This window comes from Juglans microcarpa x Juglans regia, chromosome 7S (genome assembly GCF_004785595.1).
Source record: "Juglans microcarpa x Juglans regia isolate MS1-56 chromosome 7S, Jm3101_v1.0, whole genome shotgun sequence".
In the NCBI taxonomy this organism is placed as follows: domain Eukaryota; kingdom Viridiplantae; phylum Streptophyta; class Magnoliopsida; order Fagales; family Juglandaceae; genus Juglans; species Juglans microcarpa x Juglans regia.
This window is the reverse complement of record NC_054607.1, coordinates 7,000,168-7,024,306: the sequence shown is the minus strand read 5'-3', so window position 1 is coordinate 7,024,306 and position 24,139 is coordinate 7,000,168. Positions and strand designations below refer to the sequence as shown.

The 24,139-nt window shown below is 35.6% G+C and overlaps 1 protein-coding gene across 1 annotated transcript; it reads right to left on the bottom strand.

The window, feature by feature from the left end:
* Positions 1-19,706: 19,706 nt before the first annotated feature.
* Positions 19,707-21,324, bottom strand: LOC121240601 (E3 ubiquitin-protein ligase RDUF1-like). The gene is given in 2 exon segments (XM_041138080.1): positions 19,707-20,403; positions 20,406-21,324. Coding segments are annotated over 2 exon segments (1,113 nt in total). The 5' UTR covers positions 21,204-21,324; the 3' UTR covers positions 19,707-20,088.
* Positions 21,325-24,139: the final 2,815 nt, after the last annotated feature.

Here is a 24,139-nt window from a genome sequence, read left to right as displayed (position 1 = left end):
CCATTCAAATAATAAATCTGAAATCACTAAGCCAATAACAAATAATCATATTACCAACTTAACAATTAACATATTAGTAACAAACAGTTATCCATAACCAAAATCATTAACCAAAGATCCAATCAAATCACAAAATCAAACACCAATTTGTCATAACCATCAAACATAACTGTAAAAACCTCAATTCATCATAACCATTAATCAATAATCAAACACATGTAAACATAAAAAAAAAAAATTATAAAGATCAAATCACAAAATGGTCAAAACTATAAAAAACCCCAACTACGAACTACCCATGAAAAATTACATCCCCACTCTTCAGAAGCAAAATAGACAAGAACATGGCAAAAATATGTGATTAAATCAATTAATATATGGATCTTTTCAGTTTCCTAACGAACTTCATTTTTCTTATTTTTTTCCAATGTAAATAGGAAAACACGATGGCGGTGCTGGATTGTTTTGTACCTTAGAACAATGGCAGGAGTTGTTGGAAGCTGCGGCGGAGGCGCTAGGAGTTCTAGGGTTTCTTCAGTCGTTTGACAAAGTGACTCGAGAGGAAGAATGAGAGAGTGAGTGAGAACTGAGGGGGAGGTGGGGCGATATTGGTGAGAATATGGGTTGAAACGGCGTCGTTTGGCTTGAAAATAAAGCTAAACGAAGCCGTTTCAACATGGGTAATTTTTAAAAGAAATTTTCACGCAACTCAGAAAGCGTCCAAAGCAACCCGTGAGTTTGCTCGACTTCTGCTCGATATGGCACTCGAGCGAAGATCAACTCGTGAGTTCACACGATAGGCACTTGACACATCGCTTGAGTGACCCATTAACCCTATGTACTACGAGTCTATGTGAAGAAAATAAAAATTAGCAGTGAATAATATTGAGCTCCTGAGTAGCCAATTTTATCTTGTATATTTTATTATCTCTCTTTAGTTTCACAACAATATATCATATATGATTAATTGATAGCATATATTACTAATGCTTGTTTGCAACTTAGGTATCTTATAAAAATTAGCAAACTACTTTACTTAAGTGTAAATAGTAGAGTATGTATCAATCTATGATATATAATGTATTTACTATTTTAGTAATATAGTATCATTCATTTTTAAATGCTTGCTTGTTTCTCTATTCATCAGCCAGGTGTGAAGATTCCTAAAGAGTAAAGACTGATTGATCAAAAGACCAAAAAATATGCAAGAGTGCTTCCAACCAAAAGTCTTTTAAGTTTTATATATTGAAAATTTGGTGGTTTTATATATATAATTATTTTTACTGTTGGTGATATTCTTTGTATTATAAACAAGTCTTTGATTATGTATTATATTGTTTTTTCAAGAAAAATTGCATGAATTGGTAGTTATAACTTATAAGAAATAAATACTTTTACGAAATCAATGATGGTTGGTTGGCCTGATTGGTAGTACTGTATTTTTCACATAATGTATATTTTTTCATATGAATAGAATAAAAAATAATTATGGAACTAATATTTCTTCCAAAATCATTACTATTGTCTATTTACATATAATTACATAAATTATCACATGATTTATGATATATTATTAATTGATAGAATATATCATTTAATATTTTATATGGTCAATGATAATAAATTAGATAAAAATTACATTATTAATTTATATAATTACTATATAAAAATAATATATTAAATTATTTAAATATTTTAAATATATATATAGTTCGGTTTAGTCCAGTCCAGTTCAAAATCTCCAGACCCCGGGATCGGACCAAATTTTTTTTGGTCCACAATGTATGGGATCAAAACTAGTTTTGGTCTGGTTCGGACTGAAATTTGTACAGGCCTAGCTGAATCCTCTACCCTATGACCTTCTTTGCCATCTTTCTGAAATTTGTGATTCTCTTTGGTATGTGTCAGCCTGTTTGCAAAGATGGACAAGAATGAAAAAACAATAAATATTATTGGACAAAGAAAGAAAAGGTGGCAACACAAGTAGAAAATTCGTTCAAATCGAGCACGCACTTGGCTGAGTTATCAGCTTTGGATTCAATTCCCATGGGATCCATGCCAACCGATTGCCACCCATCATCTATTATAACAAACTTTGGAGGAATTCCACCCTTGTCTAAGCTACAAAATATATAAGCTTCAAACACTTTCTATAATGGTAGAACAATGTAATTTTTAAATCACTACCCATGAGGAGACAAATTAGACCTATCTAGACCTTGCTTCACACCCTCTGAAGTGACATCAGTATAGAAAGCATCCCATGTACACCAACCGAACTAGTTCAACATGTCTGGCATTTGAAAGGCATAATATAACGAAATTATAGGTTATAGTCTCATGACTTAGGACTGATGATGTATAAAACATACTCAAGCTAGAGGTACTTTGGAAGAAAATGACTCCCCTCAAAGCCCTCAACCGTGGGATCTCCTGCAAGGAATCACAATTTCACATCATTGATTAATTTAAAGATAGCCAGAGAACGTCAATGAATTGTTGATGATTCTCTTTTTCCATACCACTGTCCAAGCAAATCTCCAATTCATCATGCTCATTTTCCTGAACAACAGCCCTGAAATCACCTTCAAGAACAGGTAAGAAAATGGTCTACAAGGCAAATTAATCCATTCCACCTTTGCTTTCATTGTCAATAGTACTAGAATCATCGCGCGCTTCAACAAGCAAAAATTGGGTCTCAAAGGGTATATCTTGGCCTCAATTACCCAGCCTCTGTGTCATCCACCACAACTTGAAGTGAAAAACGCACAAAAAGTGCAATCCCCTGTAGAACCATTGCATTCATCGCAACGTTAGGTTGTGCTTGGATAGTGAGTAATTATGTGAATAGTAGTATTACATCCACAAAAATAATCTCACAAACTGATGTGGCTTCACTTGATCTGTTAGATCTACTTTACAATAAAAGTAACTTTATAATCTGACGAACCACATCAACTCACATCAGTTTAGGAGATTATTTTTGTATATTCACTTTATGGCTAGAGTATTTCCCAAAAAGTAATGATGGAATATTGAATAAGAGAATTCCTTAGAAACGGTCGGGCTGGTTTTAGTCAAATAACAGCCTCTCAAGCACATAGCAACACGTAGAACTTCCACCACACTTATCCTGGACCAGCACTACATCAAAAATTCTCTATCTCTCTTCACGATTTCAAGCTTCAGAGCCCTTGCACGCCTGCAATCTCTTCTTTGCGATTTCTCAAAGCTGATTTGAGCCCCATGAATCGCACACCAACTCTTTCTATCGCATCCGAAGCCCTTTTCGTCGCGTCTCAGTCCCCCCGCACCCTTTCGAAGCTCAACCAACGTTGCGTCTCAGCCCCTTCACACCTAAGAAATGAAATTGATGCTTGTCCGTAAGAAATGAAATTGATTGCGAGTTTGTTTATGGGCTGTTGTTGTCTACCATTCTGGATGACAATTTAAGAAGAAAGTTTGTAATAGCTGCATAGTAGTCTTAATAATTACAACCAAGAGCCCTACAGTGTATGGTTTGTTTGTAGTGAATCTGCAAATGTATTAAACAGAGAGTGTGGAATAAGATGTGGACTAAGTGTAATTTATGATTTGTTTAGGTGTTTCAGAGAAATCAACTTCCACCCACCACTATTGTGACATTTAATCAAATACATACCTGAGTGTTAGCTATGAAATCTGTGTAGGTAACTGGTTGTGTCGGCATCGGCATCGGACTTTCTAAGCTGCGTCAGCATCGGATTGAGATTGGGGCAATGCAAAGAGAGGCAGCGACAAAGAGAGGGTAGAGAGTGGCGGTGTAAATGAGAAGGAAGAGAAGGGCTGCGAGGAAAAGATGGCGGTGCGATTTACAGAGGGGCACTTGCATCGGCATTGGCATTGGCATCGGACTGAAATGCTTGCATCAGCGTCAGACTAAGGTAGTGCAACAAGAGGCAGCGAGGAAGAGAGGGGCAGAGAGGGTCGGTCTCGAAGGGAAAGGGCTGAGAGGGCGTACGACTCTTTGATTCTCTGTGGGTAAGTATATTCAAATTACCATGTATTTTCCTATGTAACTTCAGTTGAGTAGAAGGCTGATTTAGTGGGATTTTCAACCTGACCGCTGGGAAGCGGTTTTCATTAAATAATTGTAAATAGTAGTAAAAATTAAGTAAAAAATAATAATAAAATAATGAATAATAGTGAGGTATTCTCAGCAATGTTTTGAATACCGTACCGGACGCCGTACCGGTCAAGGCATTGGAACGAAATATTTCGGTACCGGTACCGTTTCGGGATAGCGTTTCGGGATAGTCCATATATAAATAAATTATATATATAAATATATATAAATTATATTCCAAAATAATAGTCTATATATAAATAAATTATATATAAATATATATATATAAATTATAAATAGTCTAGTCTGAATTGGAGGTTAAAAAATAAACTTGTAATTTGAAAAAAAAAAAAAAAAAAACACAGGCTAAAATATAGGCCGGTACAGGCCGAAATTGAGGCCGGTACTGCCGGTATTTGGGCCGATACGAAACAGATATAATACCTCTATCGGCTGGTGATCGTACCGGCTAGTACGGTACGAAATCCGAAACTATGATTCTCAGTATCTCAAAATTTTGAGCATTGCCCTTCTAAGACATTTCATATCCTCTTAAGAACACTCGCAATCTTTTGCTTGGATTAGAAATTTAAAAAGTTGTTGGAAGTTGGAACCACCCACATCGCTGTTGTATGATACAAGATTTCTTTAGCCTTGATCCGTGTGTTGGATTGGTCGTGTTTTTCTTCTTGAAACATGATTGGGAAAAAAAAGGGAATGTTATAATAATACATTTACTTTTACGTTTTTGTAAGTAATAGGAGTAATAGTATTTATCTTTTACTTTATTAGCCACTAAACGAGTAGAGCTAGGCAGCAACAGGAGACGTGCATTGGACAAAATCTTACGCAACTCTCAAATGAAGTTTGGATTGTGATTTAATTTTTAATATTATTATTATTTTGAAATTTGAAGAGATTGAATTTTTTATTATATTTTATATAAAAATTTAAAAAAAATTATAATAATTAAATGAGATGAGATAGATGGCTTTCCCATTCTTTTTTTCCAAATTAATCAAAATATATCATTTACTTAAAAAGTATAAAATTCTCATCAGGAAAGAATAAATAAAAGAAAATTTTATACATCATACTACTATCTTATTAAGTAAGATGTGACACATTTATCACCATTAAATAATTATTTATTGCATATTTTTTTAACATCTAATAATAATAAATGTACCATATATTATTTAATATAATCAAAATAAAATAAAAATATAGTATATAACATTACTCGTAAATAAATAAATTGTGGTGCAGCTAAATGGGATGAATTATTAAGTTAGCAACAGCTGGTAATAGAGTGAGAGGAAGACTGGATGCGTCGAGGGTCTTCTGTGAACTGCTGCTAGAAAAGCATACAGAGGATTGATTCTTGCATTCGGATACCTCAAATGGTGAGCCGTCAAGTTCCACTCCAATTTGTTCACTACTTACTCTCTGCACTTTATTGTAATGTTGAAAAGCAGCATCCAGAGCCTGCACCAATAAAGCTATTTTCCCTTCTGCTTTGGCGGCCATTAATACCGTGTTCCAACTACAAAACACCACCCCCAGGCCCCAACCCAACCCAAAAATAAACCATCCAATTAAAGTGCATATGTATTTTCCTTTTACATTATTTTTGGAGTTATTTAAATCTCGTTTGGATTCAGAGATGAATTAACAAATTATTGTTAAAATATTATTTTTTAAGATTTGAAAAATTGAATTATTTATTATATTTTATGTGAGAATTTGAAAATTTTGTAATAATGAAATGAGATGAGTTTTCAATCCAAGCCGGGCTAAGTTAGTTAGTTAATTTCTTTGATAAATAGGGAGAGGAGAAGAGGGTAGAAACATCAATTGTATGCACCAACGGGCCAAAGTCACATACTATTTATTGCCTGTCTGTTGGCTTTAGCCTTGCAGTAAAATTAAAAGAATGGATGGAAGGCTAAGTGCTGACCTGATGCATAGGACGAACGAGGAGGAAAACCTGCTGGCGGAGCTCTGAGGGAATGGATTCCTTTATTTCCTGGGATTTGATAAAACGATAAAAATACCACCTCAACCAAAACAGTATGCAATTTTGCAAAGCTGTAGTCACCAAAAGCATTGAGTGCAAGTCAAAAGAAGTAACAACCAAAGCTAAGAAACTCATGCAATTAAAATAGACACGAGGATCCATAACTCCTCAAGAGGTAGAGGCAATAACCATGGAGATGTGTTATTGGGGTAGGAAAATATGATAGAAGGGATTCTTGACTGAAAGATACCTCCAGCTGCGGATAAATTTTTGACATGGCTTCCTTCAGTCTGCTCACCTGCACATTAATCACTAAATGAACAATGCAATAGGCATACGCAATCTGTGCATCAAACCAATCAAAAGACTACAATATCCAATAAAAGCTAATCGTGTACTAAAATTTCTGGAAATCCCTATTTCGAATGTTATTCATCGTGCATCCCCATTTTAATCAATTTCACATTTGCTGCCCGGGGGGGGGGGGGGGGGGGGGGGGGGGGGGGGGAAGGCAATACTTGTTATTTAGGACTGTTCATCTAGGTTTCGGCCCGGGAACCCGGGTATACTTGGACCGGAACCCCCTTTTTCTTTTTCTTTTTCTTTTTTCTTTTCTTTTCTTTTTTTTTTTTTTTTAGTTTGAATGTTTTTATGTTTGAATGCTTTTTGTTATTTGATTTTGATTTTGATATATTTAGTAGTTTTGGATGCATTTTACCTAACTGATGTGGCGGAGATTCTGGTGATAATCTGATCACCAGCTATTACGCACTAACTATAGTTTTAAGTGCATTAGCTTGTTGAGAATCAAAGTAATCACGTGGATCCTGATTTTCAAAAAACTCAGCATAAAACATCTTTATGTAAATAATTTAGAGGAATTATGTAATAAGACAAAGTGAACTTGATACAAAGTGGAGCAAAAGGATGATCATGAGGTGCCTGAAGGTCCTCCATCTCAGTCATCCGAGAGGTCCTATAAAGTCTCTCCTCCTTTGCAGTCGCATCAGATTCTTCACAACAGTAGTAAATGGATAGGTACTATGGAAATACAAGATCGTGCCCATAATAAGGAAAATTACCTAGAGGTTAAAAAAGATAGTTTTTGTTATCTTCTACTACCCATATGTGCAGAATTGACGAAGTATCGACCTTGAATCTTGTCATATAAATGATATTTATCACCCAATTAAAATAAGGGGAAAGAAAGAGGGAACAGTTTCAATAAGTACAGTTTCTCCAACAGTATTAAGTGTGGCTTATAAAGTATAATATCAGTAACTCAGAGATACTGAGGGGGGGCAGCCCCTGCCCATCTTGGTGTGAAGGGCACTTTGGTAGTTACCTTAGGTCCTTCTGTAGTTTTTTTACACATGAAGCACCAATCCACAATAAATAATCCACGCTTTCTCAAATTATCCGTAGTCAAAATTTTTCCAAGTGACGCTAACCAGCAGAAAAATGCAACCTTACTAAGCACCTTTGATCTCTAAATGCACTTCCAAGGGAATTCATTGACACAATGACAAGTTAACATCTTATGAAAGGAGCTAACCGAAAAGTATTCTCCCTTCCTTGAACAATCTTCATATCACATAACCTTCCAAAAAAATCAGAAATGACATTCATTTCCCAATCATGCACATCTCTAATGAAATTTACATTCCATTGAATATTGTTGTTTAAAACAATAAAAGAATTAGCCACTACAAATTCTTGATCTCTTGCAATCCTAAAGAGGGAAGGAAAGACATTCTTAAGAGCGTATCCCCACACCAAATATTATGCCAAAAATTAATCCTTATCCCATCACCCACCTTGTATTTAATATGATTGGAAAATTCCCCCCAACCAAACCGAATAGGTTTCCACAAACCCACCCCATACACTCCTCTAACTTCATTAGAACACCAACTCCCCCACATCCTCCTATATTTAACATCAATAATATTTCTCCATAACACAGCCCTCTCAAGGTGATACCACCATAGCCATTTCCCAAGTAGAGCTTTGTTGAAAAGCCTCAAACTCGAACCCCCAATCCTCCACAAGAAACCAGTGAGCAAATCTTGTTCCAACTTACCAAGTGAAACTTTCTTTCCTCCCCATTACTGCCTTTTAAAAAATCTTCTCAATTCTATTGGCTACCCCTACGGGCAAAGGGAAAAGAGAAACGAAATACGTTGGAAGACTAAACAACATACTCCTAATCAAAGTAATTCTTCCCCCTTTAGACAAATATGTCATTTCCCAACCAGCAACCTCCTCTCAATCTTCTCAATCACACAATCCCAAATCACCAAAGATTTGTGAGCACCCAAAGGAAGACCAAGATATCTCATAGGCAGCGATGAGACTTTACGACCCAAGATATTAACCAAATCCAAAATATTCAGAGCAGAACTCACTGGAACTTTCAGACTTAGATAAGTTAATTCTAAAACCAGAAACAGCTTTAAAACATAACAAGAGGGCTCTCAAAGAACAAAGATGATCCTTATTATTCGCACTAAAAATTATAGTCTAGTCAGCAAAAAGGTGACGGGTGTATTTGGTGTGTGGTTTTCAGCCTCTTAGTCTAGCCTAGACTTGGCAGTGTTCTTTAAGGAAGATACTCTCCCATGAAGGCATTGAGCAGTCACCCGCCAATTACTAAAAAAGGTTAAGAATGGGAAAAAGTCTCCACCTGAGTTTTGAAGACTCTGAAGGATATCAGTCACGTGGTGGGACTTTCCTATGATGGTTATGAGGAGTCCTTTAAGCCTTGTTTACGGCCATTAAAGCAAGCCATACATCCTTGAAGATGGAGAGTCTTTGGTATCTGATCTAAATTGGGTAATGATGGCAATAGAGAGTTAAGAAGGCTATACTCTTCCATTAGCAATGATTGTGCAAGCATGAGTCTAGGTAGAGCTAAAGGGAGGACTAATTGTGGGCATATCAGAGCCATGCCATGAAGTGGTTTGTGCTTGATCAGGGAGAGTCCCCAATTTTGGTTTTGCTTTATGTGGGGAGTTTGTGGTGCTTTTCCAGGCTTTATGGGGAATTCATTACATAACTTGTAAAGTCTGATGTGGATAATCTCAGGAGGGGTTTCTGTGGAATAGGATTTGGTGGATTTAGTTTGGTGTTTTTCCCCTTCTGTTTGGGTGGTTTTCTTGCATACTTCTTGTGTATTCGGGTACACACTCGGGCTTTTTTTTTTTTGATACGTAATAATAGAATTTATTCCAAATAAATAGGCATAGCCCAAGTACACATGATGTATACAAGTGAGAACACCTAGATACAAGCTATAGCAAAATAGAACTAAGGCAAAACACTACAAATATTCCCATCCCTTACAAGGTTCTTCACCCAAAAACTTATGATGCTAAAGAAAAAATTCCTGAATTCCCCCATGGTTCGTTCGCAATCTTTGAAACACCTCCCATTTCTCTCTAACCATAAGCACCAAAACAAACACAAGGGTATCATCCTCCACACTGCTGCACTGACTCCACATCCCACTGAACCTTGCCAGCTAGCCAACAAGTCCACCACACGCAAAGGCATCACCCAAGCAATGCCTACCCTTGCAAAAATCTCGTTCCACAGCTTCGTCACCACCTCACATGCCATAAGTACCAGAGAAGAGAATGAAAACAACATAGACGCATGAGTTCTCAAAATGATCAGCAATTTAATAAAAAAAAAACTATAAGAAATAATGTGTTGGTTCAGCAATGATCTTAATAAAGTCTTGTGATTTTACTTCGTCACATATATGACCTTAACACCCTAGTGCACAAATAGAACGTCATTTTCATGTCACTTTCACGCCTCCATTCACACCAACAGTCTATAAGAATCGTTAAACTGTTTCAATTGGCATATAAAACACAGGATTGCATTGCCTTAACATGAAACTACGTATATTAATCTGCACATATCAAACTGAACCCCATTAGCAACAAAGCCCAGATTGCAAAATTAATTGTTAAACTTAATAACAGCATCATGTGTATCACCATCATATCCATAACTAATAATAACGTGCATCAGAACATTATGAATGGGCAGGTAATGCATGATAATGAATTATCCTATGCAAATAGTTTCTCTCTCCAAAATCCTTTTACCAAATTCATGAGAATAACAATAAAAATGAACTATGTTGGCATTTACCATTTCCAGGAATCCCGGAGCCCTTTGCCGTTGTCTTGTATTTGGCCTGCTTAATCAGATGCCGTATTTCCATCGTCACTGCAGCGATCAAAGTAATTAACAAAAAAGTTAGCTCAATCAAATCCAAACAAAAGATTGATAAAATAAAAACACCGATCCTAAAAATGATCAGATTTTTGAAGGGGATAAAAGGGCACGAGGGATTGAATTTGTGGCTATGTAGGTATTTTTATAAACAAAATGAATAGCTCTTAGGGTTTTGTACGCTTGGAGGTTCAGTGGCGAGGATAGGAGCTTAGGGGTTTGGGAAAATATGTGACATTTATATAAAGTTGGATTGCTTCGTGAACGGACAAAGGAGGAGAGTTTCTCTCCGAGTCTACCATCCGTGTCCCCCTGGCTTAATGAGCGGCAATGAAACTCTTTACTGGATTATTTCGGTATATATAGAGAGGTTGCGATGGAGAGGGAGTACGAGGAAGGACTTCAAGGAAGAGTTACGCTAAATACCATGGTTTTATATATATATATATATATATATATATATAAATGGTTATTATGTATAAGTATAAAAATAATAGTCTAAAGGCAAACTACAGTCAAAATCTATTTCTTCCCTTAAAACAAATGACAATAGTGGCAAGAAAGTAGGGGTGCTAGGCTGCCCCTGTCCAACCCCCGCCCCTGCATGAGCGGGGGGGATAGTTTGGACCCCCATACTCTACCACCGCTCCAGTGGGAGGGTGCCCCCGTCCCTCCCACCCCTTCCACTGCCCACCCAAGGTGGAAAAGTTAAAAACAACCGGAAAACGTTAAGAAAAAACTCAAAACATAATAGATCTTAGCAAACTCTACAAAGAACCATGGCCATTCGGATCCATTCTTTAAGAAGAAAGAGAATAAAAGTGGAGGAGGAGAAGAAGAGGGAGGGAAGGAGACAGCAACAGGGGAGCAAGAGTTAGAGAGAGGAAAGAGGGAGGGGGAAAGAAAGAGACAGTGGAGAGGGGGGCGGAGGTGGAGGTTTAACTAGTTAAACCTAATCCTAAACAATGTCCTTCATGTCATTTTTATTTCAAAAAATAAATAAAACCCAAGTAAAAAGACATCATGAAAGAAAACTGTTTTTTAACATTTATGTATAAATATTATATATATGGGGCTGGGACGGGCGAGCTTGGACCCAGCTTGGGCCTCGCCCCCGACTCCCAGCTGAATGGGGGCATCCACCTGCACGCCTTGCGGACAGGGCCCCCCCGCCTCGACCAGGCAAATGCCAGAAGGGGTGAGGCGGGTGGCAGTACAAGCTCAAACATGTATGAAGACATGTGTTAACATACCACTGCAGGTGGCTCAGGAATAAACCCTCCAAATCCTAATTCAATATCTGCTCTACTCCCTCAAAAAACAAAATTCATGGTTCTAAATTCATCTTCCTTCAAAAAGTTACTGGATAGGATGTAAGCACACTCGAATACAGCAAGCTCTACGTTTTACTTGAAACAATTTAGAACCTGAAATGTTCCAAGAGTAAATGCAAAACAAATACAAGCTAAGTTCAAGTGCGGTTGACCCCGGAAGTCATGATTTAGCACATTATTGACTTGAGGTTTAAATCAGACCCACAGATTAGTAAGTCTAGCATTATGCTAAATGTGCTGAACCTCACATGTCAAGTTAAGTGATGAATCGATAAAGGTACATTCAGACTGCACACCACCAAATGAATGTATAAATAGGATGCAATCAATGATCCTGCAAGCATCTTGCAGCAAGAAAATAGAATTGCAAGAAGTAGAGACTGCTTAAATTCTACTCCTGTACACATTTAAGACATAATGTGGTGCTCTGCATCTTAGCTGAGAAACTGAGTTTACAAACTTGCCAGAAAAAATTCTGTGTACAACAGATTTACATAGATGCCAGTCACAAGTTTTTTCCTCTAGCTAATATGCAATAATTCTCCTCCCCAATAAATAAATAAATAGAAACCCAGAAAAGTGACATTACTTTGCGGCCTGGTTTGCTTTCAAGACTAAAAGTCGAAACTTTGAAAACCTCTCATCTCATCATTACAACTTTCTCAAATTCCCACACAAAATAAAATAAACAATTCAACCTTTTCAAATCCCAAAACAAAAATAATATTACAAAATATATTCTAACAATATTTTATTCAACTTTTTAACTTTAATCTCGACTCATCTCATCTCATCTCATCTCATAGTTGAAAACAAATGAGACAGTTGGTCTCATGTCACCTACCCAAATAACCAGTAAAAGTTGAGCAGCACACAGGCACAGGACATGGTCAGAGAAATTAGAGAGCATATAGTCGTTTCTGTGCATGGTTAAGGACATAGAAATTTATTCAGATAACATTAAAGATCTCATATTTCCACATGAGAAATTTATAGACAAGAACTGTATGTAAGTTAGGATATAAGTAGCCCGACATAAGTACTATTAATGTATTCAATCATCAAGTATGATATTTTTTCTGGGAAGTAACGCAAACTAGAAATAAAAAGCATACCATCCAAAAATCTAAATAATTGTCCTGCCAAATCCAGTGTAGGAGACGTTATTTGTTTTTGATAATTCAGTGTAGGAGACATTATAGCTGTTGGTTCCAATACTTGTATATGCTAATCACCCAAAAATGGAAGATGCAATCATAGGTTCAGGGTACAGTTAAGGAGACAAAATATAATTATGTCGACCACCATTCAGTAGGAGGAAGCATAATTAAGGATGACCAAGAAGCAGCAAAGGGATTCAAAATGAAAAATGATCTTCAACAAACATAAAGAATCACGTCTGGAGATAGCATGATTTATCAGACCTTTGATTGAGAAATAAAAAGACAATACAAGCTCCGGAAGTCCAAAAGTTATGTGAGAGGATGGAACTTGTTCTCTAAATACTGAAGCATTACTCCAGGACTTAAATATGACTCATGATGATTCGTTAAAAGACATTGATATTAATATTGCCACTACGGCATGTAATAACCCACGAATGGGAGCACTGAAATAGCCTAAATGGAACAATGATTTTTCCATTCTCTAGCATTATTTTCATTTGTCATGCTCGTGAGCTCCTCTTTAGTGAAACACTTCCCTAATTTTGAATGGTGATACACAGAGAACTGGATTGGGACTCAGCAAGTAACACTTCCCTAATACATAACTTAATCGTAATCATGCAACGTAACAAGCATGAAATTCTTCCATCAAGTTTAACAAAATTATTTCTCACATAATTATTCAATCACAAACACCAATTAAAAAAAAAAAAAAAAAAAAGCTTTGTTCTTTTGGACTTGCTCTGCTATTACAAAAATTTCTCACAAGCATGCAACACAGCATTTTTTCGCAGTAGAGAACGCACATTTTCATTGACGTCCACACACCCGCACAAATTCCTAAGCAAAAGAAAAAGGTTTCCAACAATTCAAGTATTGCTGAAACAGTGTAAAGAGGTAAGGAAAAGATTTAAAATTCGGTTTCGGTGTGTCAAAAAGTTTAACATTCTGTTCTGTCGAACTTTTCTGGAGATTTTCTCGGCGATCAAACAGAGTGGAATTAATGCAGGAGCGAGGAAACACTTACAGATTCGAAAAACCCCGGAGCAGAGAACAAGTGGCTCAAACCGGATTCGCTGCTTATCGGAAACGAAAAACGGGTAAAAGAAAGTGGGATAGATCGAAGGTACAATGTTTCTAGAGATTTTCAATGGACTACCCTACCCAGGATTGTAGTCTATGTCGGTGGTGATAACGCTTCTCCTGTTGTCCCTAACTGTTTTTTATTTTTTTTCAAAATTATTTTCTTTGGATTTTATTTATTTCATTTTGGTTGCGTATTTAATTTTCGAAAAATGATAAAATTACTGTTAAATAACAATTTGTATAAAATAATATTATTTTAAATTTTATTTTGACTTTTAATTTTGATTTGATGTGTTTAAATATAATAATAAATATTATTATATTTAAAATTATCTATAAATTATAAATGAGTTGTTAGCCCATCGCTATCCTTAAACTATTATCCATCTCAATAATTTTAGATACCAAATGATATGTATTTTTTAAAAATATATATAATTTATTTGTAAAAGAATAATTTTTTTATATAAATCTTATATTTTTTTTTCAAATGAACTATATAGCGCTTAAATACTCTATATATAAGCATGTATCATTTCTCTATCCTTAAAAACCATATTTGAGGATGACTTGTCCTCTTAGATAAATACTCTTGTAGATAAATATTGTTTGTAAATCACATTTTATAACATACTATTTTATAAAATGCAAAAGCAAGTCCACCAATTTAGATGGGACAAGGTTTTTTTTCAATAAGCACATAGTTTTTACGAATTTTAATGATTATTCTATTCTCAATCTGACGTAAAAAATATATCATCTATATTATTTAAATAATAATATTTAATTTGTAATATTTAAGTTTTAAAATTTATTTTTTAAATTAAATTATGACATACAATCGCTTTATTAAATATACTCATCACATCGATTTAAGAATATAATTTCTCTTTTTTTAATTCATATTTTTAAAAAAGTACGTCTATACGTGCCTAACACATGTTCAATGGACATTTTTCATTTAAAAGATTTTATACACCACATTCACTCTCATTTTTATCCCACTACAATGAGATGACATACTCCATCAATTTTTATATTTCTGTTTAAAAAAATAAAAGATTATTCATGAATGATAAAGTGCCACATTTTATATAATAAGATAAAAATACGATGGGAATGTAACGCATATCATTACTCTTTATGCAAAATTCGTTTTATTTCTTTTACATGGTACAAAGCTTTTAATCCATGAATCTCCTATTCAAATAGCTTCCTCACCCTCTGCTACAATTTATAAAATCCAACCCTTCCAATTTCTCTTATCATTTTTAGCATTTGCTCACACTCAAACTCACACAAGAGAATTATTTGGATAATTCCCTACATCAACAACTATTTGGCTATTTCAATGAAAGTAATCTATGTCTTCCCTCTCTCATTACTATCATTGACATTAGTAGAGCGTTATGGGAGCCATGTCAAGTCATGTATTTGCTAGCGGATGTTGACGGGGATCAAATCATTCTTATTTTCATCATCCTTCCTTAACAAAATCACCTCTCATGATGTTTGGCTAGACAGAAAGTACGAATCCATCGTCAAGTATAGTGTTTATTTGCATGATCATCCTCGTCAAGTTGTCATCAAGTATGTTTGAGTTATTAGGATTTGACCAATTATATTGTACATTGCCAATTTGCTACAAAATCTAAATGTGAGCATGTAATTATTTGGACTTGAAATTAAGTATTCAGTACTTTATTTGGACAAATAAAAGGTAAGACCTTTTTTCCATTGGGGAAAAGAAAATCAACATTCTATGCAGTTTAGTCACACCTAAAAGCTAAAACATGATGATTGTGAGAACAAGTAGAAGGTCCATGGGGACTTAGAACAAATACTTTGCAATGAATTGACTGTGAAACATAACCAACAGCTTTTTGACGGGGTAATGTCACATGAAAAGAGGAATGATATTGGCTTAGCCAAGTGCTATTGTATTGTATATTTTGCTGAATTTGAGCTTAAAATGCACTATATTGGACTAGCTAAGAGCAGTGCTATATCCACCGAGGGTGTAGCACAAGACGGGTCTCGATAAGAGTAAAAAATCTATTTTTTTATTTATTTTTTATACCCTTAAATATTTTTTTTTGAAAAATTACAACATCATTAAAAAATACTTATTTAATCATTAAGTAATAAAAAGAATTATCGAAACCCAACTGTCGGTGAGAGTAAGCATTTTTTATTAGCTACTACAATTCTTGTTCATATTTAGTTGACACTATTAATTAGCCATCCCTTAAAAAAAGCATTAATATGCTTTAAATGACTTGCTAATGCATTGTAAAAATTATATTTTAAATAACTTTAATTTACTTTAAATAACATTATTGTATTTTAGATTTTTGGATATTATAGGTGTAACATGACTTTTGGTTGCTGCACAATTATATAGAGTGCGCACAATTTGAATGCAAAAATTACAAAGGTTGCGGTTTTGCTTTGTGTTGCAATCCATTAACAGTTTGATAATTTTTTTTTTAAAAAAAAAATTCAAATAAGTAGTATTTATTATTATATGAAATGAGATGGTTAATTCAATGTAAACCTAACTTTTGGCATATTAGTCAAACTTTGCATAAGGATTTAACTAAACCAATACTAATACTAATATGTCATTTTTTGACTTTTGATTAATCATTCAAAAGTTGAACCCTATATTAGATTACCCATTTTTCTTATTATAAAATATGTACAAAATCAACTTCATATTTATATCCAACAACCTAAAAGTTAAAATATATAAACACCTAGAAATTATGAGAAGAGGTATAGTAAAAATGTTACTGTTTGGCTAGAATGAAAGATAAAATAACATAAAATACTTAGATGGCTAAGTTACTATTTACTTATATATATATTAAAATAAATAACTACGGTAACTCGTAACTAAGATGATTTATATTTGATTATTTCAATGTAGGTTAATGTTTTTGCATCTTAAATAAATTTTAGATAATCCTCACACGTGGCTATATCACATTTTCTTATTTTTTATCATCATTATAATTTTTTCAAATTCTCAAATAAAATATAATAAATAATTTATTTTTTTTAAATTTTAAAATAATAATAATATTATAATAATAATATTATAATAATATTTTATTTAATTTATCTAAAATTATTTTATCTCAATATCTAACCATATCAAACCAATGCTAGCGCTACGAGGAAGGGGTTCAGAATGCAGACTCAGCTAGCCTATTTTCATATCTAAAGAACAAATCAACAGTTGACAACGATGCCTGCATTTGCGGGAAAAGTGCCGCTGAAATTCAGTGCTATGAAATAAACAGTGAATATATATATAAATATATATGACCTTATCAGCAAGTAGTAGGTTAGATATCTTTAGTGAATTAAGCAAAGATCCAATCCTACTGTTTAACCACTGGAAAGGGATATCAAGGTGGGTGTGACACTGTGAGTTGGCTTGGATTGGCTTGGCTGGCCTTTTGTTTGCTATAAAAATTTACAAAATTTTTGTGTCTATTGAAGATTTGTTTATTCTAAAAATCTGCATAAAGGGAGTTGGAAGATATTAAAAGCTGCCCATGTGATGTATAGAAAGTAGCTCTTTTGGGTTTGACACAAGGGGTGATTCACATTCAATAAACATCTCTATGTTTCTCTCTTGTCAGGCTTAATGTCTGTTGGGTGACAAGAACAACATTATAAATGACTATTAGGATGTCTAAAATTTTTGACACTTTGATTCCATTTTGTTCTCTGATCTGAATTTGTTCGGATTGGAGTTAGAAGTTTTAGATTTAGTAATAAATGTGGAAGTTCATCTTTGAAAAATTTTAAAGTCGGAATTAGAGTTGAGGCCAACAAGACTCTAAATAAATTTGTACATAATTTTACAGAAAGTTGTTATTTTAAAGATGAAAATTGCAAATGGCATGATTGGCATTATTGTTAAAAGAAAATGATTTATATAGTCTTTAAAATGTACAAGTCTCGCGCACTTTTTTTAAAATCAATAATTATATTTGAAAACATTTACACCACTTGCTATCTACATAGCATAATTTGATTTGAAAGATAAATTTTAAAATTTGAATATTACAAATCAAATTATGTCATATGAATGTTGTGTAACGTAAAAGACTTCAAATAGCATTACTCTTTTAAAATTATAGGCAAATCTTAGACCCACACAAAAAAAAAAAAAAAAAAAACTTACCTTCTAGTGGTGGTTCTACTATTTTTCAAACAAAATAGGCAATACTCGCACATATGAACATTGTATCTAATATTAGTGATTTCTTGATCAATATCTAACACTTTCTCATCTTTATCTCAAGACTTTCTCTGCCCTGACTCGACTCCAAATCGCCTCTAGAAGGGCACAGTTATCTCTCATTGGGCTGAGCCTCCAGCTACGCCGCATTAAATGACTCCATACGGGTCTAGATCCTGTTCCTGATAGGGATTGCTGTATTAAATGCGGCAACATGCCGTCCCAAGATCAAAGACCTTGTCTTGACAGGGACAACCGCATGAAATGCAACGACATGCGGCCCAAGATATGGGGCGGACATCCCACGCACAGAAAGAGCAGGAGCTCGCCTTGAAAAGGGGAGTATAAAAGCTCAAACGCAGGCACAAAGAAAAGAGGTTCAGTTCCTAACATCCATCTTTATCTCACTTTCTATCTCTCTCAAGTAACTTATTAATTTTAATATCAGAGGTGTTCCAGACACTCCGGGCCATCAAACAGTTTCGACGCAGGCTCTAGCAAGGATTTGGCGGGGTGTGAAATAGGTCTTCAACAGCCTCAATCAAAGTTCGTAGCCACACAACACCGTGCAGAGTCGAGCAATGCAATAGCCCTAGCCATTCAAAGGCGTCTGTGCCAATTTCCCCTTCCCCTCCTCACTCTGAAAGGTCAACACCCTCATTTTCGTCTTCCTTTCTCCTCCATAAGTCAGATCTTAACCATAATTATTCATTAAAATTGCAAGATCTTTATATTTGTTGAAACCAGTTGAATTTGTAGCTGCCAAGTACCATATATGACAATTGCTTGTAAAGTTGTTCTTAAACATGATATTCATTCAACTCCAGCATGGTCTAACTCCACTCCAACACCAATCATACAGATCGGAGTTAGAGTTAAGCCTTAGCCCGGGCTCAAGTTTGAGTCCAGAATAGTCTCCGACTGCCATTAAAGTCGGAATTCGGAGTTTTAGTTTCCGACTGCAGAGTCGAAGTCCACTCTAACAACGACACAAAATAAACCGATGGAGGAGGCTATGCAAGGTTCTCGACCTCCACTGAACAATGGTTGCTTGAGCTCCACGTGATGTTCCACAGACCACGGCAACCTAGTGGATTGCACGAGGGAAAAGGCAAAGAGTTCCTCTGAAAAAGCCAAGCACATGCTAAAGCCGGTACTTTGCTTTGGAGCCAACAAGGCCACGATTTTGGTCATCCACTCATGCATCATATTTGTCAACAAGCAAATCCATCCCAACATGCATATGCATATATTATTAGACTCGCACAATTCTAGGAGGCTAGGAGCCAGAACCTAGGGATGACAGTTGTACCACAATCAAGTTCTGGGGCATATAAATTTCCCCAATAATTGGTGACAGGAGATGTCTTTTTCTCCAGCCACAAGACCGCTTGAGCTAGATTACTCCAATCTGTAATGCTGCTAATTTGCTATCCTTTTGTCCATCTGAATAGTAATCCCAGTTCCATTCGCAGCAAATCAAACATATCCAAGCAATAGTTTTATAAATTGATCACCAAGGAAAAGAAGTTTAACATAAAGTTGAAACTGAGGTTTACTACATATTAGAACAAAGAAATAAAGAATTCTTCCCAACTATGGCCTTGAAACATCAAACAGGCATGATGTTTGCAATACTTGAAAACTATCTTCGGAGTTTCCATAGAGTCTGTCTCTCGCTCAAAAACATAGCTTCCAAATTGCGCACCAGCGAAACCTCTGCAGTCTGCAGTATGATAAATCAAACTGGCCCATTCTCTACTCGGTCTCCATTTCATGAAAACTTGCCAAATTCAATGCTATTTACAGTGAATCGACCTTTGATTTCTAAATATAGTGCCAAGTTTTGTCATTTATTACCAAAAGAATCACCTCCCATTCCCACTCTGATCCCCCAAAACCCAAGCGTTGTTCCGCCTTCGCACGTACCTACTGAACACCGAACCCGAATGACTCTGACTTCTGCTCATAGACCGAGACTCAGACCCAGAGTGCGCAGACGAAGAATCAGGCCTCGACCTCCAGAAGGAGAAGAAATTCCGGAAAGCCCTGCGGAACCCACCATTCTCCCTCCCTCTACTCCTTCTTGAAGCCCACGAAACCCTTCTCGGAGCCCCACCAGCACCAAGCCCACCATCCATTTCCGTGTACACAACCGGTAGTTCTCTCTCCGCAGCTGCTCTTCTCCCCCAGAGAACCTCCCCACAGCAAACCCACCTCCAGGTAGCCTCCATATGGTCAACCCCACCGTGTCTTCTTCCGAATTATCGCCCTCGTTTCGCTCGCTCGGCAACTCGTGCCGGCAAACCGGGCACGAGTTTCGTAGAGAAAGCCATGGGAGGATGCAGTCTGAGTGGTATATGTGCTTGCACGGCATCTCGCGGGCCTCCACGCCGAGCTCGAAGGCTTCCTTGCAGACCGCGCAGTGGGACTCGCAGCCGACGTGGCTGTCCACGATTTCGATCGTCGGTAGAGACTCTATCGCGGCCTTAGATGCGGGTGGATTCTCGGGACGTCCGAGCCCGGTCACTTCGAGCTGGGCCAGCTGCTCCAGCAAACGTTCGAAACCCGAACCCATCAAGAACTCTGACATGGTCGCCGGCAGTGGACGAAGCCCGGACCCAGCTCCGTCGTCGTAATACAACTCGAAGCTGTTCCTCTCTCCGTCACCGTCGCCTACGGGGTCTGCCGATACTCCGCGTAGGACGATAACCGGGTTGAACGGCGACCGGCTGCCTGGGCTACGGCGGCTCCGGCGGGACACCAGGGCCGGGGCGTGCTCAGAATCTTGAGCGTTGTTTCCAAACAAATACATGGCGGAGGCTGCCAACCGAGGGTGGGGATTATCCGACGAAGGAGAGGCGTCGATCTCCTCGATGAACCCTCCATCGCAGTGGGGGCAGGTGATGGTATTTTCATGGGCCCACATGCGAATGAAGCGCGTGCATCTGTAACACCAATAAGACGTTGCAGGCGACGACATGTCCGATCACTATAACGGAGAGGTCCAATTCAGAAGTATCAGATCTCCGGCGAGTGAGAGGAGCGAGCGAGAGAGAGGGAGAGAGAAGAGTGAGAGAGAGAGAAGTTTGAGAAATGAGTAAGGGGGCAGAAAGAGCATTTATGAAGGCACGCGGACGCGTGGATGTTCCTTTTTAACGAGGAGAAAGAGATGAATTCACATAAGAGTGTAATCCACGTGGCGAATAACAATTGGATACAATTGTGGAAAGTCAGGTGGGGAAATTACTATTATTTTTCAAAAAAAGAGAAAAGAAAAGGACATAATAATTGTCGACGGAAAAATTGGGGCTGGCGCGTTAAGGAGCGGAGCTGACTCGGTGAGTCGGATGGAGACGTTGACCAGATGTGTGCGACCGGATGATTTAATTTTACGTTGGATTGGGACGCCGAGTTTGAATTATATTCTCCAACGAGGCACCCAAAGTTATATGCTCGCGTTTGGCCTATTCTCGAGTAGATGAGTGGAAATAAAAAAAAAAAAAATTAAATAAAATATTATTTTTAATATTATTATTATTTTAAAATTTTAAATTATTTATTATATATTATATAAAAATTTAAAAAAATTATAATGATTAGATGAAAAATAAATTAAAATATTTTTTTTATCCAAATCTCCTTGACTTTAAAACCCACTCTAATTTTTCTTTCCTTAAATTTCGTAAAAAAAATTGTATGTCACTAGTAGAAAGGAATATATAATAAAAAAATAATATTTACAATGTTAAGATGTGTAAATTTTGTATATTTAAAAAAATAGATAAATTTACAATTTATATGAAAAATATTATTTTTTAATAGTAAATACTACTTTTCTTCAAAAGTAATACGCAAGATTTGTATACTATATGATTATATATATTATTATTTAAAAAATACGTATCAACTTGATAAAATAGAATAATAACTCATTTTACATTTTATATTGATATGATATTATCTATTGATTAGTAAATTTGTTATTTTTTAAAAGAATTAATTTAATAATTAATGAACAATATGATGAATGTGTGATGAAAATATGACATATAATATAATTAAACGTGTTGTGTTCCAATTACTAGTTTAATGGGAAGTTTATATTAAAAAAACAAGAAGACATAAATGCCATGTCATTTTGATATTTTCATAAGAAGCCGGTACGTGTTATGTAGTGGTCAAATTAATATTGAGGTATGGGGATGATCAAATATACAACTGTCTTTTGACAAGTCTTTTTTTAAATTATCGTTGATGCGGTCAACAAAATGCTACAAAATAAAGGAGAAAGAAAACAAGAGTTTATCGAGAGATGGCCGGTGAGAAACTCTTGGATGCGTTAGGTTTAGTTTGGATATTGAGAATATTTTAGAAGTGTTAAAAATATTTGTGAATAATAATAAAATATTAAATAAAAAAATAAATAAAAAATAATAAATAGTAATAAGAGTACTTAAAATACGTTTACTTGTCAAACATAATTTAAAAATTAAAAATTAAAATTAAAACAGATTTTCATCTTTTGCCATAAGAGATCTACCTGTCCGAATACTCACTCTTAACATAAATGTATTTTTTAGCAAATGTTTGTGACGGTGGTCAAAGTAAACATTATTGACAGTGTCGTTATAGCCGAGCTCCAAGCTGTTGGGAGTGCAAGAACTGTCTCGCTCGTTCGTTTTTGTAAATAAAATAAAAGTTGAAAATTAAATAAAATATTATTATATACGAAAATTTAAAAAAATTATAATGATGAGATAAGATGAATTGAAAAATATTATGAAAACAAACAAGACTGAAATTTAACAGATATTAAGATCTAATTGTTATTTATGCAAGGTTGGATTACAGAACCAAAACGAACATTAAGGAACTCACTCAATTATGTGCCATGGAATCTAGAGAGCATGATAAGGGTAAGTTTTTGTTGAGCTACATGCTTAAAAACATCCTATTTTTTGTAAGTTTGTGTCATGTCCCTTGCCTACTAAGGTTGAGTAACATGTGCACTTATTTATGTCATCCTTGTGAAAAAGAGACAATATAATGATTTTCATTTCAAGTGAGATTAATAATATTTGTTTAGTATAAAAGAAGTGATATTTTAATCATTTCGGATACGTCACTCCTCTCGGACAGCGTAATTTTTTTTAAAATTATATATTTTAATATATATATGCATATATATATATATAAACATTTTTTTTTCAATTTCTCCTAAGCTTTACCTATCCAAACACATTATTCATGAAAAACCACAAATTTTCAAGAAAATGTATAAAACTTTATCTCCAACATATTTTCCAATCCAAATATTTGTTTTTCGTCCAAACATAGGGGCTAGAGTCTAGAGTCTAGAGTCTAGAGTCTAGAGTCTAGATCCTCCGAACCAAAAAAGAGAACGCGTTATCTTGAGAAAATGTTAAGTCCTTTGTTGGTGTCATTTTCTGCCAAACACCATCAAAGAACACAACCACATTCCTTCGAGTAAGGTTCTGTTGGGAAGCATTGGGGACCAAGAGAGACCTTTTCTCTTCAAGGATTAGGACAATTCAGAGGCCCTTCTTCAGAGTTCATGTGACTGGGTCTGGTACAGCCCATCTAACACGAATTAGAATTGCAAATCCATCGTTAGGCTTAGCTTCGAACCCAATCCTAATCCATGATTTCTTCGCAACAAAAATGCTACAGCCACCTAATATTGGGTCTCGACAATTTTTTTTTTATTTAATGATTAAGGAAATATTTTTTAGTGATGTTGTGAGTTTAAAAAAAATGTTTAAGAATATAAAAAAATGAATGAAAAAAATAAAAATAAATAAAAGACATTTTTTGTTCTTATCAGGATGGGTCTCGTGCTACATCTTTGGTCTCTTCCTCGCAATAATATGACTCTTCATCTTAAACTTATCATCT